At 40.6% G+C, this 19,262-nt stretch overlaps 1 protein-coding gene across 2 annotated transcripts; it reads left to right on the plus strand.

Annotated features, from left to right (window-relative positions):
- Window positions 1-751: 751 nt before the first annotated feature.
- On the plus strand, window positions 752-15,497 carry LOC128135275 (arylsulfatase H-like). Of its 2 annotated transcripts, XM_052774062.1 has the most exons (12): window positions 753-1,074; window positions 2,374-2,712; window positions 3,000-3,049; window positions 3,583-3,732; window positions 5,609-5,730; window positions 7,169-7,291; window positions 10,421-10,844; window positions 11,578-11,714; window positions 12,707-12,841; window positions 13,485-13,647; window positions 13,941-14,062; window positions 14,682-15,497. In XM_052774062.1, exons 3-12 carry the CDS (start codon window positions 3,024-3,026, stop codon window positions 15,050-15,052), a joined length of 1,773 nt encoding a protein of 590 aa, XP_052630022.1. In that variant the 5' UTR covers window positions 753-1,074; window positions 2,374-2,712; window positions 3,000-3,023; the 3' UTR covers window positions 15,053-15,497. The 2 variants fall into 2 exon arrangements, with proteins under 2 accessions (XP_052630024.1, XP_052630022.1); XM_052774064.1 differs by lacking the exon at window positions 2,374-2,712 and having other exon boundaries at window positions 752-1,074.
- Window positions 15,498-19,262: the final 3,765 nt, after the last annotated feature.

Here is a 19,262-nt window from a genome sequence, read left to right on the forward strand (position 1 = left end):
TAAGGAAGCGGGCACTGGGAGAAGGAAAACTAGACATGTCACTTCTCGTGTGTCTGTTGGCTGTAACCACTCCAGCATGGAAATGTTGGGGTGGGAGAGAGCAGGGGAGGGATCATGTATGGTGCTGTAACTTGCCTCAGAAGTGCTCCACTAGCAAACCATCCTGAGCACTGCAGTTCGTGATGAACCACCAACCCCTAACAATGTCTCCCTTCTACTTTAAGATATGAAAACAGGAAATTCTTTGTCAGTAAATCAAGATTGCTGTTTGAGAGTTTCTCATGGTCTCCAAAAACACTCAGTACAACAGGACTTAAACAAGAAAAATCAAGAAGACAAGCATTAGCCAGCACGTAACCTTAATTCGTCCCTTTGAGTGATGACTAGAAAACAGGCAGCACCCAGAAGTGAAGCCAAATGACTCATTTTCTGAAAAAGCAAGTGCAGGTCTGTTGCCAGCATTTCCTCCCCACACCCTAAAACTGTTTCTGACAGCGTGTGCAGAGATGACCTTGTCATGGCTGCAGGCACTCAGGAGGACTGCCATGAAGTGAAGATATTAGCTCAGTTTCTATTTCTACAGACGAAAAATTGCTGCTTCATAAGTACAGCGATTTTCTGTTTTCCTTGGTGGAAACGAGGAGAGGGAACTGTTATTTATAGCGCCTTTCATGGGAGTGTCTCAGACTTGAAGGAGGTCCTTCCCTTCCCTTGAGAAACCGGTGGTTGGGCAGAAAGTACTTCAGCTACATCTGTGGTGTTCCCCAGCCCAGCCCTCACGCGTTGTGTGAATGTCACCGCTGTGCACACAGCAGCGAGCCGTGCAGCTTGAGGGACTCCAGGAGAAGTCAGACCATCCAGCCGCTTGCAAGCCCTGGTATAACACAGCTTTCCTGGGGCGAAGTGCGCATGAGCAGCGAGGGCAGATTTAAGGACGGCCTTCAGAAACAGATGTCAGACGCTGTGCTGTAGCAGCAGTCATTGTGCTGAAAAATCTGGAATGCTTTTAAGTCAACTGAAAATAAGCTCACGTTCCAGTCTATCAGCTGCCTGCTTTGAGCATAACTTGACCAGGTACCGTATTCCTCCCTTACTATGTTGGGAAACGCACAGGAAAATTTTAATGGGCATTTGGAAAATTTTTTTTTTGCTTCTGTAGATAAAAATATCTTGAGAAAGTTTCTAAAAGGCATTTCCCTTTACAACAGTATTCTCATACAAGCCTGTGTATAAAGTGAGAGCTGCCGGCAACTTGTTATCACGAGTCTGGCTTTTATTTTATCTATATCAAGTGTACAAAATAGGAATTTTTAAAAGACATTTTCACAGACTGAACAGTACCAAATTGAATGGAATTACCTGTAAGACCTTTCACTAAGTGTTGCCACACTGATGCCACAAATGGGTACTGTTCTTGTGAAAAGTGTATCTGAGTGCATCTAAAAATATGAATATTTTCTCTTACACAAACTGGCTTGAATTGGGATTTCAGTATCTTGTAAGTGTTTTGATAGAAAAGTAAAGACAGATCAAAACAGTCCTATCAGTAAAGGAAAGCAGTAAAATGTGAAAGATATGCAACATATACCTGCCTGGATTATTAAAATGGATGAAGAAAGGGGAGGAACAGGGCAAGCTGCTTTCACAGACCCTCTTGCTCCCACCAGAGCTGCTAAAGTTTCTCTGACTGGACTCCCATCACCTTTCACTAAGGAAATGGCTTGGCAGGGATAATATCAGTCAGCGCGGTAACTGTTTTTTGTATATTCCCTGCTATTTTACAGGCAGCTTCTGAGGAAGCTCAGCCTTGAGCTCCAGGCTGTGCTTTGAATCTGTGTATCTCTACTGTGAAGAACAGGCAGTTAGTGACAACCAATTGCACAATTAAATCTGAATAGTTCCAACTCCCTTTTATTTCAGCTGATTTGGAGGCACATAGTATGTGTACGTAGAAGACGGCTGAGGTGTCCTCTGGTATCTTTCCTATACCTACTTAGGATGCAGCAAAGGCACAAATCCAAATGCAGAAAACTGAGTGTCTGTAGATAGCGATGCTGCATCAGCATTGGTGCTTGTAAAGAAGTGTTTAGTGCTGTTTGGATGCCAATTTTCTAAGCATAGAAATTTTAATTTTCACATTGAGGCTTGTAGTGTTGATGAATAAAATGTAAGAACTATGGATATTAACTAAGCTGCTAAATATTATCATTTCTGGAAAACAAAATGTGAAAGCAACATAATTTATAAAATTGGGATAGTTCAACCAGACATGGGATAAATTTGAAAGGAGTCTATTTTAAAGCTTTTGAACCAAGGTCATTTGGCCCTTACTTCAAAGCCTTTAAACAGTTTCTCTGTTTGCCTCTCTCACAGGCAGTGGAAGAGAAAGTCCCAGGGGAACCTTTGCAGAAAGCTGTGCAGAGGGGGGAGAAAAGAGCATCACACCCCAAAATCTGACACATACAAAGAAGGAAGAGGCTCAGCTCAGAGTCAAACAACAAGAGGTCATAAATTCAGTGTCTTCAAAGAAAATGTCATTGTTGGAAGAGGATGACTAGCATTTCTACAACTAAAGATATCTCTTACAAGCCTGAAAGGAAACTTGGCACATTATGTGAGGAAGCAGCAGGCTGCTACTGCCTCTGTGATTACAGAAAAATAAATTATATTGAGGACCAGATTTTAAAAAGCTCTTCTCTTCCTTTCTGAACAGTAAGTATTTTTCATACAGCTGAGTCGTGTAACAAAAGAGAATTATTTTGCTATTTTAATATAAACTTCTCTACACAAGAATTCCTCTAAGTAGTGAAGAAGTGCTAGCCATAAAAATAACATTAATGCCTGTACTCTTCTTCATTTAGGGTCTGATCTGAGGTGCACTGAAGTAAATAAAACAGATAATTTTGATAGGCTTTGATTAAGTTTTTTATCTATTTTTATCGCAGTGACTAGTAGGAAGATGCAAACATGACAAGGCTCTCTCTCTCTTGGTTTTGCAGGATCTGAACATTCCAAATGCAGAAATGATTTGGCAACTAACATCTTATTGGTGAGAAAAAAGTTCATGAATTATTGTTATTTCGTACTTAGATCTAAGTGAAAGAAGTTTAATAATGACATAATACTGTATTATAAAAGAGCAGCATTGTTGATCTATAAAGTATACTCACAATGTAATTTGTTTGTTTTTCTTGTTCTTAACACAAAGGACCCAGTCTGGGTGAGAAGGATGTCAGAGGAAGCTGATCCCATTCTCAGTTTCCCAGACCAACTTCTAAAAAATATCCCAAGCCACTAAAGCAAAATCACTTGTATGTCATCTGCCACATGTAAATTCCCAAGTGAGACTGCTCATAGGAAGTTTGGAAACAATGAGAAAAGGAGATTTTAAAGTTATGGTCCTGGCATTTTTCTTTTCCTAACATCTGTTTGGGTCAATGATCAAAATTTAACACATCCTCTATGTCTGGGCAGAGAGTGGTCTGGTCTGCAGCCAAGCTCACGCCGGAGCATCTTCAGCCGCGTGCAGTGGGAGTGATGAATAGCCAGGTCATTGGCTTCTTTCCTTCTTCTGTGTTTCAGGACATCCCTGGTCACACCCCTGATTTTCAGTCTGCTTCTGCAGCCACCACTTACACAGCTTTCCATCACCACACAGCCAAACATTGTCCTATTGATGGCTGATGATCTCGGCATAGGGGATGTAGGTTGCTATGGGAATGATACTATCAGGTAAGGAAACTGAGCATAACAGTGAACAGAGCTGGTGTGTTATTTAATGTAAGACTGCAATCCTCTGCCCATCATCAGCTGTTTGAACTGTCTTCAAGTTCATTTCATGGAGAAATGGGAGGATTTGGGAGGCAGGGTCTATCTGCTTGAGGGTAGGGAGGCTCTACAAAGAGATCTGGACAGGCTGGATCGATGGGCTGAGGCCAATTGTATGAAGTTTAACACGGGCAAGTGCCGGGTCCTGCACTTCGGTCACGGCAACCCCACGCAGCGCTACAGGCTTGGGGAAGAGTGGCTGGAAAGCTGCCCGGCAGAGAAAGACCTGGGGGTGCTGGTCCACAGCGGCTGAATATGAGCCAGCAGTGTGCCCAGGTGGCCAAGAAGGCCAACGGCATCCTGACCTGTATCAGGAACAGTGTGGCCAGCAGGAGCAGGGAGGTGATCGTCCCCCTGTACTGGGCACTGGTGAGGTGACACCTCGAGTCCTGTGTTCAGTTTTGGGCCCCTCACTGCAGGAAAGACATGGAGGGGCTGGAGCATGTCCAGAGAAGGGCAACCGAGCTGGTGAGGGGCCTGGAGCACAAGTCTGATGAGGAGCAGCTGAGGGAGCTGGGGTTGTTCAGTCTAGAAAAGAGGAGGCTGAGGGGAGACCTTATCACTCTCTACAACTACCTGAAAGGGGGTTGTAGTGAGGTGGGTGCTGGTCTCTTCTGTCAGGTGTCTGGAGATAGGACAAGAGGAAATGGCCTCAAGTTGAGGCAAGGGAGATTTAGGTTAGATATTAGGAAAAATTTTTTTACTGAGAGGGTTGTCAAACATTGGAATGGGCTGCCCAGGGAAGTGGTTGATTCACCATCCCTGGAGGTATTCAAAAAGCGAGTGGACAGGGTACTCCAGGACATGGTTTAGGGGGCATGGTTAATGGTTGGACTTGATGATCTTGAAGGTCTTTTCCAACCGAAATGATTCTATGATTCTATGATTTCCCATGGGTGCCAATAATGGTAAATGTAAAGCACTACCAGGATTATCTCACAGCCTAGAGGCCATTCCCAGGGCCAGCTCTGCTAGCCGGAGCTGCCTTACTGTGGGAGTATTGCAACTGTTCTTGTGTATTCCTTAATTGCCCGACAATGAGAAACAGGTAAGCTCTTGCACATACCCGAAGATAGAAATGTTGTCCCATCTTTCAATGTACCAGGCCTCATTACCTCATTACCTCATTTAACTCTATTTTGCCATTCTTTCCCTGTCTCACATCAAAATACAGTATAAACCAGTGCAACGAGCTATGTTACTAGGAAATGCTTCTCTTTTCAGACCCAAGGACATAGAATTTGTCTTCTTTTTGAAAATCATGCCACAATATTCTTACCAAGCTGGCTGCCTACCAGCTTGTCACTTCTCTGAACAAAACCACATTTGGTACGATCACTCCTCTCATCCAGCAAAGTTCTCAGAATCTCACCCTGATTGGCACCAGCTGGCAAGTTTCTGACAGGTAGCTGATGACCATAGGTAGCTGATGGGGCTCTGCATGGCTGAGCCTCCACTTCAGCATAGCATCATCCCCGAGGCATGAGTTTTCTCTTCAAGAGCAGTGGGGTACATTTCTGCAAGGCCCTTCGTAGGACTTGGGAAACAAGAAGGAATGATTGGCTTGAAATTTATCCAGACAGCGATTGTTAATGAAGAAAAAAAAAAAAAACGTTTCCCCCTCACTTGAGAAAATTAAAATAAAATATAAAATAAAATATTTCCTGGCCATCTTCAAATAGAATAAACTTCCCAAAATAAAGATAAGTATATTATTCCTCATCCCCATTCCTTTGAAGGCTCTCTGAATAATATCTGACAGTTTTGGTTGCATTTTTAGGACCCCGAACATTGATCAGCTGGCAAAGGAAGGAGTAAAACTGACCCAACACATCGCTGCGGCTCCACTTTGCACCCCCAGCAGAGCAGCTTTCCTCACTGGCAGATACCCCATCCGATCAGGTTTGCCTTGCAAAACCAAGCAGCCTTTAAACATTGCTTTATTGCTGAAGGGAACAATGTCATACAATGGGCACAAAAGGAATGAGAGTGTGCAAATAGAAGGGGTGCCACGGACACGTCATCCCTCACTGAGGCACACAAAGACATAGCAGCTAGGCCTAGTACCTTTGAGGTGGCATCTATTTATGGGGTACAATGAAGTGAGCTGGGGAGAAGCAGAGCAGAGAAGAACCAGCTCTGCAGAGCAGCACGCTCCCCCCCACTCACAACTTCAGTTGCCTTTTGGTGCTCTATTGCACAGACTGCAGCCAGGATGGAGTTAGTACAAATTGTTACATTCAAAGAAGTCATTACACAGAACATGAATAATAATAACACATTTCTAAAGCACTAGTTACATTAATTTCTGTCATGGGTGACTCCTCGTCAGATACCAGAAACAGGTTAGCGCTGCAGGGAGCAGAGCAGATCTATGCAGATGTGTGTCCATTCCCTCCAGTCGAGGTGCAGAACGAGTCACTTACAGGAAAGCTTTGTTACCTCTGTGTCACGATTCATCCGTCCTATGAAATAACAGTTTGACAGCTATATTATTTTTCCCAGTTCTGTTTTTGAAGAAAAAATACTATCCTGTCAAACTGCATCCCTGAGATGAAGAGGTATGAAAAACAAATAGCTCTACATGTTTCTAACAGCAACTCTCTAATGCTTGTTCTATTGCAAATGATCTTCAGTGCCTTCATTCCCAAGGCATTTTGAAGCTGACATGTTGTCCTACTTTTATCATGACAGCTCCCACTGAGATAGATAGCTTGAAAACGCACATGAGCTTGTACAGACTCTCTCCCACTATAACAACAGGGCCAGAGACATTCAGCACTCCCATGACAGATTGTACTTCACGTAACGTCGTATGATGGGGTTATGCCAGTATATAATGCTAAATTACAGGGTGTAAACCTGCAGGCGGGGAGAAGATTGCAGTGCTAGATAGCTGCTCTGTGGGTTTCAGAAGTCGGATACCAGCCATGCCACTGTGCAGGGAAATCTTGAGTTCCCAGGCAGCCTAATGCAAGCTGGAGTTTGAGGCTGACAGAGGGCTGAAGTCTCCCTGCCCTCACCATCACACTAAGTACACTTCATACCGCCTGCATGTCACTGTGATATGTAAAAGCTCCTATACAACTGTGCTGTTCCAAATGAAATAAAATAAAATGTCTCAGTATGAGATACAAAGAAGAATAGGTATTATATAATGGAGAGACTTCATTCTTTCTTAATCTTGTCCAAAGTCTTAGATTCATTTCCCCAAACAAACAGCACTAGGATAAACATTTAATACTATAATACCTATGAAACCAAGAAACAAGAAAGTATGTTTGATAAAAGTACTCTACCAGTTATACTTACTAAGATTGTTTATTACTGTATTTTTTAGGGATGGATGCTATAAACAATTACCGTGTTATTTTTTGGAACGGCGGCTCAGGAGGGCTTCCTCCAAATGAAACCACTTTTGCCAAAATACTGCAGCAGCAAGGCTACAGCACGGGACTGATAGGTATGGGGACACTCCTGAAGATGGCCTAGAATGTGTTTCACCTGCTCGGCTCACTCAAACCATTTGTTTTAGTTAGCAACTGCTTATACCTCAGGTGTAATATTTTTATTTCCTGATTTAAGAACATCTTGTAAGAAGAAATCCTGACCAAAAAGAATCTCTCTTAAAAGAACAGGCAACTGATAAAGACAACAATACTGTTGATCTGCTTTCAAGCACAGCTGTGGTTGTTAAAATACATAATGGAAAATATGTTACTATTTCTTGAATACTATTCTACCAGGTATATGATAATTATTCCAATAGTATTTCATAAAATACAAAAACATGAATGCTGTTTAAACATGCATGATGATGCTATACACAGCTCAGAGCAGATTCACAACAAAAGGGAACAGATGCTACTTAAAACAATAGAGCCAGTTCATAATATCACAGGATTTGGCCTTTTAAAAACAGAAACAAAGCAATTATTTTTTCTTTAATTATAGCATGCCACTATAGTTCACCAAGATTTCAGTACAGCCCATAAAACATCGCCTCCTTCAGCATTAATATGAATTCCATTTTACTTTATATTTTATAGGACTTTTTTTTTTTTAATACAGTTGTAACTTTTGGTCATGATCCAGTTTCAAATAATTATTTATCTTAGATATGTCACATAGTTCCACAGACTGATAAAACACAAACGTTCCGGAACTGATTTTTCAGCTATTTGCCCTACCTCACCTGAGCATCTAAATGCCAATATCCAAAGTCTGTTTGACACGTAAAAATACTGGCTGCACAAATAAACTGAATTTACTAAGAAAAGTGTCTGCAGGAATGGATTTGTATTTATCCAGCAGAATAAATCTAAACCATAAAGGACAATACTAAACGAAGCCCTCCAAGCATTTTAAGTTTTATATTACTGAACCTTCTTCTCCTGTTAGTTCTGTAGCAATATTATTTTAGTTGTTTTAATCAGCTCATAAAAAAGCCCATATCTATTAGCCACGTGCTTCGGCTTGGTTTCAGTATGTAATCACTAACAAAACAATCAGATTTGTCTCCATTTTGCCAAAGGGAGGCTGTGCTGCATACCTCCCAGAAGCAGCTAGGAAAATAGGCTGGCATTTTCCCTGTGGGCATCCCAGCTAAAATCACCCTATAGACACCAAGAGCATCACTTAGTTTAACCGGATTGACAGATTCTGATTAATTACACTGTAGGGAATGATGGAAACCACTGGTGATAAGTGCCACAAAAAAACCTGTAAGAACAACTTTACATTCAAGTCATGAAGGAAGAAATGTTATACAACATCTACCCACATCACCACAGCTGATTGAGCACTAAAGAGTCTCACCTGAATGGTTTGTGATTGTTTTGCTCTGAGCACAACCCATTTAATTGCAAAGTTAAATCCTATTAATAACCTGCAGCTTGATGTGATAACGAGACTTCATTGGGAAGCCCTTTGCAGATTCTTTGTAGTCAGAAAGCCAATGTTGTCTAACATATGCCCTCAAAGATTAATTTATCTTAATTATACACTTAGTTTGTCTTCTGGAGATTTGAGTCTTTTGTAGCATGTCAGAAGCCTTTATCGACCTCAGCTGGAGATTTAGGTGTTGGAGTGTATCTGAAGTCCAAAGATACTTTTGCTGCACCTGTATTTATGACCAATGCATCTATGTATTGATTACAAACCCATTTCATTCTATAGCTGGGTCTAAATATGTCAAGAGGTAAACTGAGTAGAGATTTTAGCTGAAAGCAATTCATCCACCTAGAACAGAACTTTCACTCTTTCTTTATATTTATGTCCAAAAAGCAGCATTTTTTTTTCCTCTGAAGCAATTTTTTCTGCTCCTATTGTAATGTACAGCAATTCTATTGAAACCTGCTCAGGGTTGGCTGCCAGTATATGTATTGGTAACATAGTGAACCACTTGTTTAGGGTAATACCCTTCTGTAAGTACACAGTTCCTTACTCCACAATAAGAATTAGTTGCAAATTAGTTTTCAAGTAAAATTCTAAAAGTTCATTTTGATCTATATGTCTAGTATCCAAGGCGTGCATTACATCAGAGATCATAAAATGCAATTAAACTGCATCTCTGTGATGAGAGGTAGATTTTGGTTGCTTGAGTGAGATACTCACAAGCCTCAGTGTTTAAGCCAAATCAGCCAACTTTTTATGTCTCTGTGTAAGTGCCTAACCAGTCTGTTTGAATAGTCTGGAAGGGAAGCAAATGCATAGTTTGATGTGCCATTCATCATAATAGGGGACATATGTTCATAATGAAGAACAAATTGCATTGCAAAAGGTCAGGAGATGTTCCTTTTGATACTGAAGAATTTAAAAGAAGAAGGGTTTGACTTATTAAATTCGATGAAATACAAATAAATGGCAAAAATACTTATAAAACAAGGCATTTTATTCTCATTCAGTACACAGAGATACTATTACCAGCAAAGTTATTTACATATGTACAGCTTCATGAGAAATCCTGATCTCCTGAGCTCAAGTTCTTCTGGATCTGGTGGTTTGTCTGCCAAACCCACTGTTGAGCTGCGAGTTACTTGACTACACTATCCATAGCTTCCCTTATCTATCTGGCACCAACGCGTCGCTGAGCGTTGCCATAGTCCTGACATCAGGCTGTTCAAAACTTTCCAGAAACAAATCTGCATAGCACCTTGAAGGTAAAGAGACAACAGGACAACAGAACAATGGTATTTTGCCCTGAGCTTACAAAAGGACTTTTTCCTCCTATTTCATACTTGACAGGTCTGCAGGAAGGCCATACATTTTTGCTTGGTTCTGAAAATTTGAATTTTTCTTCATTTCTAGTTCCCTTTATAGTCCAGTTTTTTACATTTGATCAAAGCTACAGGACGTGAATATGTATACAGAGTACCAATAACTCTGTTGGAAATTTATAATTTGAGGAGGTTTGCTTTCATCAATCATAAGATATATCCCATTATATCAGTACATAGTTGGTATATATGTGTAGGATGAAGAAGTTATCACAAGTAGGAAAAAACCAACTGTTTTTTGAGAAATGTTTTGTATGAGGAAAAGTCCATTTTTAAATATTATCTCTTTACATTCTAATAATCCGTATTTTCAGGGAAGTGGCATCAAGGTGTTAACTGTGAATCCCGCAATGACCATTGTCATCATCCTTTAAACCATGGGTTTGACTATTTTTATGGGATGCCTTTTACACTAATAAGTGACTGCCAACCAAATGAAACACCAGAGATGGACAGAGCCTTTAGAAGGAAACTCTGGCTTTCCACTCAGATGATTGGCCTCGTTACGCTCACCGCTGCCCTGGGAAGACTGACCGGCTTGATTTCAGTCCGCTGGAAAATGCTGATCTGCCTTGCTGGGTTTAGTCTCCTGTTCTTCATATCCTGGTTCTCAAGTTACGGGTTTGTACGATACTGGAACTGCATTATGATGAGAAACCATGAAGTTACTGAGCAGCCAATGGTGACAGACAGGATTACATCCCTTATCTTGAGAGAGTCCATTTCCTTTATTGAAAGGTAAAGTGTGTTTCCTTTGATCACAATTTTTCTGGTTCTTGCATGTCTTGCAACTTTTAAACTTTCCCATGTGAAGTTTTTATTATTTTTTATAGTATTATATAGGATTATAAGTACTACTATGTCTATTAATTATTAATAACATTAATAATGTTATCATATTATTAAACCAAAAATTAGCTGCTGCTTAAGCATGTCTGTTATTCCTGGCTTCACTAAAGCTGATAATGTTTCAAATTTCCATGCATTGGATTGAATATTTCTAGGCTATTTTGAGGAAATACATATTTCAATCAATGAGATCAACATTGTAGCTTTAAGGGATAGCAGCTGATGGCAGAAATGTGTGTGTGGGCTGGGGAAGCAGAAGTAGAGCTGTGAGGACAGCCTTATCTATGGACTGACACATGGGCAACAGCTGGCAGGAGATGAACCTACTGCCTTCGTTTCAGTAGCACTGCGGTGGTTTGCAACAGCACAAAGTGGAGCTTCAATCTGGAACTCTTCTATGTAAGATTCAGGAAATAACGACGGTCATTTTATAGACACCAGGCATTATTTTGTCAGACAGATCCTAATCACTGGGTTTTAACACCTTACAAAGTAAGATGTTTCTGAAGTGATTGTTGAAATATGTGTATATACAAATCATACCATTTTCCATTATGACTGACCTCTGTATGTATTGAGAACCTTCCTCCCTAACAACAAAGTGTTGATTTCTATTTTTTAGAAATAAGCACAAGCCATTCCTCCTCTTTCTTTCTTTTTTGCATTCCCACACCCCCCTTGTCACCACAGAGAAGTTTCTTGGGAGGAGCCGTCATGGTTTATATGGAGACAATGTAGAGGAGATGGACTGGATGGTGGGTAAGTCACCACAGCAAATTACAGTGTCTCCAACTACCTAATACCTAGGTCTGAATATATAATAAAAATTCAGTTGTTATTAAAAGAATAAGAGTATTAAAAACAAGAAGAAAAAAGTCCTAAGCTTTTAATGAACATCTGTCAATCTTGTATGAGCACTGTTGTCTTACAGTGTTGCCTTTTTATTTTCTCTAGTCTTGGACCAAAGGAGTCTCTGTTCACTTGGTGGTTTTTATCTAGTGTTTACCAGTTTTAACCATGTCCTCTTGGCTTCTGCCAAGGACCTCTCTTGCTCTTCTTACTAAATAAATGAGAATTATTTCATTTTCTGTGATTATTGAAGATCAGGTAATTTGAACCCCTTATGGTCATGTGGCCACATTTGCAAAAGGGATAAGAATCAGGTACACATACAGAAAGAACTGGTTTTCAAACCTACCTGTCAAACACTTACACACCACAAATATAATTAAGTAACAGAAACAGCTGAAGAACAACTTTTAAATAAAAAAGAACTACGTTATTAATGCATATTATATCCAGCCAGTAATTTAATGCAAATACTAACTGTGGTCTAGAAAATATGAGATAAGTGTACATGACATTTTTTCCTCATTTCTCACGATGGCCATCACTGATGCAGAATCTAACTTTTTAGGGGCTTTGGATCATACTTTCGTTCCATATTTTTACAGCACACAGCACTTCTGCACTTTAAAATACAGGCTTCTGGTCTGTGACTGTGGTTCTTGCACTCCTTTGTTATAATATTAATAATAAAGCAGTTACAGCACATCACAAATCTGTGCTTTTACAGGCAGTGAAATCACAACTACAAATCTTGATGCTAAAAAAACTCTTCTTTTAAACAATGAGCAGCACTACATAGATAAAAAATTACATGGATGAAAGTTCACAAGTCAGAGGGTAAAATTTATGTAGTGTAAGTGATATTTTTACTTTTTAATACATACATATTCCTGTGTTTACAGGCCAGGTTCTAGATGTTATTGACAAGGAAGGCTTGAAAAATACTACAGTAGTTTACTTTGCCTCTGATCATGGTGGATGGCTGGAAAGACAAGAAGGCAAAAGGCAGCTGGGTGGCTGGAACGGAATATACAGAGGTAAGAGCTGGCAGGGAAGGTGACAACCCAGCAACAACTAGTAAAGTACTCAGGATACCTCTAAAGTTTAGGTAAGATTGTACACTCAAGCAGTAACAGTGATTTATCATTGAGAAGAAAATATGTCTCATTCTAATCAGGCATTAAAAAATTTAGACAATTCTAGCATGTGCAGGTGTTCTTTATAAGCATGAATTCTCAAATTGGCATTTCCTCATGAGGCAACTGATCACAGGTAATTTTGATTAAGCATGTGTAACCTCGTTAAATATTAGTTGCATCTTGCATCTGAACCCTTGCCTTATCTACGACAGGTATGTTACAGGTTTGTGAAAGAGAGAGGAGAACTAAGCTGGGAAATCACTTTATGCCTGAAAATTTTATTGACGCTGAGTTCTGATGGGACAATGTGTTTGTAATACAATAGAAGGGAGTAAGTGTGTAAGGTCACTCAAGGGGTCTGATATAGTGAACACACTTTCACTGCTGCTGAGGACAAGGAACTTAGCAGTAAAAACAAAAGGGTAAGGAAGGCTCATAAAGGTACCATTATCTTATGATAACACAATAACATTTGTCTACAATTTCTCTTTATTTTAAATGAAACTTTTTTTTAATGATTTTTTTTTTTTTTTAACGAAAGGTGGAAAAGCTATGGGAGGTTGGGAAGGAGGAATCCGTGTCCCAGGGATATTTAGATGGCCAGGAGTGTTACCTGCAGGCACAGTTATTGATGAACCTACAAGCCTTATGGACATTTATCCTACAGTAGTTCATCTGGCTGGAGGGGTACTACCCCAGGACAGGTACAAACACAAGTGTCTTTATTCCTCCTTCTCTCCCAAAACAATGGAAAATCTAGTTTGGAAACACATTTGCAGAGTCTGACATTTTCTTTTTCACTCCTGCTCCTTTTCTAGACACATAAACGTTACCACAGCTCAGTCACCTCTTCTCTACATTTGAGATTCACCATTTACCTGCAATCTTCTACAAGCACCTTCCTCGTTCAGAGTTGCCAGCTCCAGCAAGATGTGTGCAGAAGGAATGCAGTCCTGCACAGCTTACCCCAGTCGATGGTCTCTGTTTTTTCTGCTAGGGTAATTGACGGCCGGGATCTGATGCCTTTACTGCGAGGAACAGTTGAGCACTCAGAGCACGAGTTCCTGTTTCATTACTGTGGCATTCACTTACACGCCGTGCGGTGGCACCAGAAGGACAGTGAGTACGGAACTTCTTTCCCAAGAATTAGGCTCAATCTACAGGAGGGCATATTTGTCTAACACATTTTTTCTGGGATTGCAGCTTTCCAAGTAGTTCCAAGTGTAAGGTGGTAAACAACTTACTAGCATTGCCTATATTGTATGGCACAAAGAGTTTGTTCAGGGCTTCAAGGCACGTGGCATGCCAGGCAGGCTACCGGAGCTCAGGATGGGTCTCACCCACCTCTCTATCTGAATGCAAAGCCTGGGGAGTCCATGCCCTCCTTGTCTCATGGAGAAGTCCTTGCCTCAGCCCTTTGTCTGTCCTTCTGCTACCTTACCATGGAAGCAAGCCATGGAAACCCCAAATTTGTTTTTCATGTCTTCATAAAAACCAAAGCGAGCGATAACTGATACTTGCTGAAAATTTTGGAGAAATTTCAAAATGTCAGAAATCATTTTACATTATTGGTTTAATTCTGTGACACTTTTAATTTTAAATGAAATTACAATACTATATGAACTCATAAGTGTAGAGCTGAAGTGCAACCAGAAATGAACTCTAGAAAAACATTCACTCTTCTAACGCCTTGTGGTAACCACCAGTGTCATTGCAAGCCTTCTTTCTTTCCTGCCAGGTGGAGCCATCTGGAAAGCTCATTACGTGACCCCCATCTTCCGTCCTCTTGGAGCTGGGGCTTGTTATGATAGAGGATTTTGCCCATGTTTTGGGGAAGGCGTGACCCATCATGACCCTCCATTGCTCTTTGATCTCTCGCGAGACCCTTCTGAAGCCAAACCTCTGTCGCCTGACACCGAGCCCCTCTTTGACACTGTAATAAGGAAGATGGGAAGAGCCATAGAAGAGCATCACAGGACACTGACTCCAGTCCCAGAGCAGCTCTCCGTGTACAATGTGGTGTGGAAGCCGTGGCTGCAGCCGTGCTGTGGGACGTTCCCATTCTGTTGGTGTGATAAGGAAGGTGATAACAAACTTGCCGACCTCTAAAGGAAAGAACCAAAGTTGCTTCCTCCAAAGTGTTTTTAGATCAAGAGTGTTTTCTTTGAGGGTATTGATTGATGGGTTGGTTGGTTGTTTTAACGGAGACTTTATTTGAGAATTGTTCCAGTGAATGGCACGATATTTGGTAAAGGTGGCTTTAGGCTGGACACTCTCAGGGAGGGATCAAGACAGAAAGATCTGAAGAGCATGTTTTAACTTGCATCTGCTGACAACTGAATGAATAGTTCAAATGTAGTGAAGCAGGCCAAGATTAGAGCTGTACAAGTAATGATATAACTTATGTTTTGTTGTTTATGAATGTATACTTAGAAGCTTTGCTTTGGTTTTCTGTTCTGAATTTCTAAGTGATTCCTGGACTGAGGTCTCCCTTCATTTTGTTATCCTTACTGGCAATGCATAAGATGCCCCTATAATAAATTTTTGTAGACTACTGCTTCCAAAAGAATTCGACAATAATTTTGCCCACAGTTCCTCACCGAATCTCCTTTAAAAGTAGCTTCCTTCTTTCCTTGTAGCTAGTCCCTCCAACAGCAGTGATGATGCCAGCTGGTTACCCTGTGGCTTCTGGATCAGGAGAAATTGCCTGGGTGAGGCATAAAGCTTGGAAACATGAAAAGGTGGGTAAAAGAGCTGTCTGCGCTTTCTGAGAAGGATGGGAGTCCTCTGATTGGAGTCAGCCTCTTTTGATGGAGAACACAAAAGGGAAAGGATTTTTCCTTTCCAAACCTCCCATTGCACCCAGCTGCCTAAGCAGCACTGGCAAGGGCATAGCAGCATTGATGGTCACAGAAGTGCCAACTGATAACCAGTTTAGTCATTTGGGCACAGGTCTGCACAAGTTACCTTGTTGCCTGTATCTCAACCATAACTGGTTCCTGCTAACAAGTAGTAGATTCAGAAAAGACTCTTTGAAAGATGCCTAATACTAATTATAAAAACAAACAAACTCTAATTTACGGTTAAAAAAAGAAATGCAGAATTAAGCTATTTTTTGCTTCACAAGTTAAATTTTCATCTCACCAAACAGCTAGATTTACTTAGATCTAGCTCCTTTGCTGCTGTAAATTCAGTTCTTTCCTTCTTCGTGTTAAAATAGTTGTTCCTATTAAAGTAGCCTTGCAGGTAATTCTTTTATTTGTAGGGTACAGTATATATCTGTTCACATGGACATGTTTACACTGGTATATCTGAATATGTAGGCATCTGAGAACATAATTTGCCCATTCGATTTACTTCACATGTTTTTTACTATTTTTCCAACTATCGTGCTAGGACCCATTTCTCTTGTTCATCTCCTTTGATAAACGTTTAGTTTATTTTGGTTTCATTTCCCTCCTTGTTTCCCACAATTCAGGCACCAGGAAATCTGCAGGTAAGCAAAGTCCTACAGCTTAAAAGCAAAGTTTTATTGTATGCCATGACCTCATGCATTTCAGACTGTTATAATTCACCCTGATGCTCCATCAGTGCTATTGATGAGAAAGGCACTCAGTCTTACTGTGAAAACTTCAAGAGATTAAGTGAATCCATCACTTCACATGTACTGGATTGTTGCTCGGTTTTCTCCATTGTTAAGAGTGTGTTCTTTATTTCTCATTTGAATGTATTCTATTTCACGGATTCTTTCTTGGCTAGATTTAAAGGTCTTTTCATATTCAATGTGCAGTATTTTCTTTACATGAAATTACTGTAATCAGACTGGCATTTTTCAATTTTCTCAGTCATGTTCCAAGATCTCGCTTCCATTCTCAAGCCAGTTTAGTATCTGGGATTTTACATCCTCTCAAATTTTCAACACCTTTAAAAATATGTGGTTATAATACCTGTTCATATGATTGAACCAGTTTTTCTGGCACAGAAACACTTCATAGCACTGTAGGATATCCATTTGGAGATAGAGAGTAAAGGAAGACCTCTGAGCTAGAATTTGTCCTGGACACTGGTGTTTGCCCATGTAATCACAGTTATGAGGCCCTGCCGATACGCAAAGTGCCATGGGATCAGAAAATGTTCAGGGCTTGGTTAACACGGACATTACTCATGGAACGGTCATGGGCAATAGTAAAGGCTGCCTTGACAAAACCATATTGTCTTTCTTTTTATTTTGAGTAGTCAGCAGGTTATGGTATCCTGCTTTCTTGTGCATCTGAAGCAGAAGAACAACCTTTTCTAATTCATTTAATTTCCTTTTTCTTTGGGAATTCTAACCTTACTGTGTTAAGTGCTGTTAGGAGCATGGTAGTCTCCTCCAGCCGCCCCAGCCCAGGACCCTCCTGCCCGGCTGCTGGAGCCCAACCTGGTGCCCGGGGACCAGGCTGCCCAGGCTGGGGGACACGGCTGCCACTTTCCCCCTTGCAGATTCAAACTGTCGTGAAGCTAAGCGTGTATCCCAGACACATGGACACACACACATGCACAGGACACTGACGTGGCCAGTCACTGTCTCCATACATTGTGTTGACATGTATGGTGTAGTCTGAGAAACGTGGCATAGGGTTACAAGCAGTTTTGATACTCAAAATGGCATTTTTTAGATAAAAACAAAGTAGTGCATCAAAATAGTCTCCTTGACAGTAAGTACAATGAACATCCATTTTCACACAAATATTTGCCACTGTTAGGAGTCCTTCGGGCTGTTTTCCAGTTGAACAAGGTGTATAAGGCAGGTATTTCTTTAGGGTAGTCTTATTCACTTACAAAGAACGTACCATCTCCTGTACATTCTATAAATACCATGGGAACTGGTTCCTCTTTTTGCTGTTCTTAACCTCTTCTTGTCATCAATTTGTTTGAAAGTCCTTTTTTTCCAAGTAATTTTTCACCTTCAGGCTAATCCCCTTTTCTGTTTACTGTATAGCCATTGTGGCAGTGAGAGTTGCAGTTTCTCACAGCTGGGCTACAAAAATGTCCCATATTTTGTAAATACTTTAAAACATTGGGTGAATATGAGATCTACAAAAAATGAAAGCATTGTGGCTTATAGGTGGTTTTCTGCTTCCCTTTCTCAGTTTTTCATATCACCAGCAGCATAAACAGACATGAGGAGAACTGAAAGAGGACTTTAAGTATCAGTTATAACTCTTCAGCCTAATTCCTAAAAAAAAAAAAAAAAAAAAAGTCAAAGCATAAAAATAAAGTATTTTCACATTAAGTGTTACATGTCAAGCGTCGAGATTGAGTAAAAGTAGTTCTAAGAAGCTTGAAGGGAATTAGAAAAAGGCTGGAAGAGGTAGAGTTGTACTTTTCTCTTTGTGACAGCAGTTTGGAGTTAATAATCCAAGTGCTGTGCACTCTCTCTATTAAACGGAGAATGCCAGAGGAACAGTAGGGTTGTACCAGAGCACCATGTCAGGTTCTCAATCCCACCCCAGGTAAAATTTTGTGCAGAGGAATACTTGAGTTTTCTCTTCTCCACGCAGACAGATCTTCTGCCTTCAGCAGAGAAGCCAGGAAGGACAAACTAAAAGCCTTCCCAAGGTTTTCCTGCTTCGGTGGTATTTCAGGAAGGGACCTTAAAGACCATCTAGTTCCAACCCCCTGCCATGGGCAGGGACACCTTCTGCTAGACCAGGTCGCTCAAAGCCCCATCCAACCTGGCCTTGAACACTTCCAGGGATGGGGCATCCACAGCCTCTCTGGGCAACCTGTTCCAGTGCCTCACCAGTTACCAACTCATTTTCTTGGCCAAGCAGTATGAAGTGCTTTATTACTATCTTATCAGAAATAGAGTAAGAATTTCTTGTTGTCTTAGAAAGACCAACAAAGCTGAATCTCAGGTGGGGCATTTGACCTCTTGGCTGTGAGCTAACCAGGTAGGAGAAAGTAATCCAGGCAATAAATAAATAAATTATCCAGGTACTTAAAAAAAAAGTGTGAGAGAGAGACATAAAAAGAGAAATGCTCTATTCAGTCCTCAGAGAAGTAAGTTTAACAGACTCTTCATATATGTAAAATAGATCATATGATTTCTGCTACCCTCAGGAATGTATAGGTTGGGTCCTCACGTACACAACACTTTGCTCCCCTGCATCAAACCATCCATCATGATATAACAGGGGAAGACAGGGCATCATATGTCTTGTATAAACTAGCACATTTTCATTAGATAAAAACACCGTCAGTGAATACTATTGCTCCCAAGCTCTACGCTGCTCAACATTACATTCATTCTTAGTAACACTAGGTTTGCTGTTAA

Source organism: Harpia harpyja, chromosome 22 (assembly GCF_026419915.1).
Source record: "Harpia harpyja isolate bHarHar1 chromosome 22, bHarHar1 primary haplotype, whole genome shotgun sequence".
Taxonomy (NCBI): Eukaryota; Metazoa; Chordata; class Aves; order Accipitriformes; family Accipitridae; genus Harpia; species Harpia harpyja.

Bases quoted from the DNA above. Each gene is read 5' to 3' on its own strand.
- LOC128135275 (XM_052774064.1), top strand. From the start codon at position 3,024: ATGATTTGGCAACTAACATCTTATTG. The intron at 10,845-11,577 runs GTAAAGTGTGTT...TCTATTTTTTAG, and splicing joins TCCATTTCCTTTATTGAAAG to AAATAAGCACAAGCCATTCC. The intron at 13,648-13,940 runs GTACAAACACAA...TTTTTCTGCTAG, and splicing joins GGGGTACTACCCCAGGACAG to GGTAATTGACGGCCGGGATC.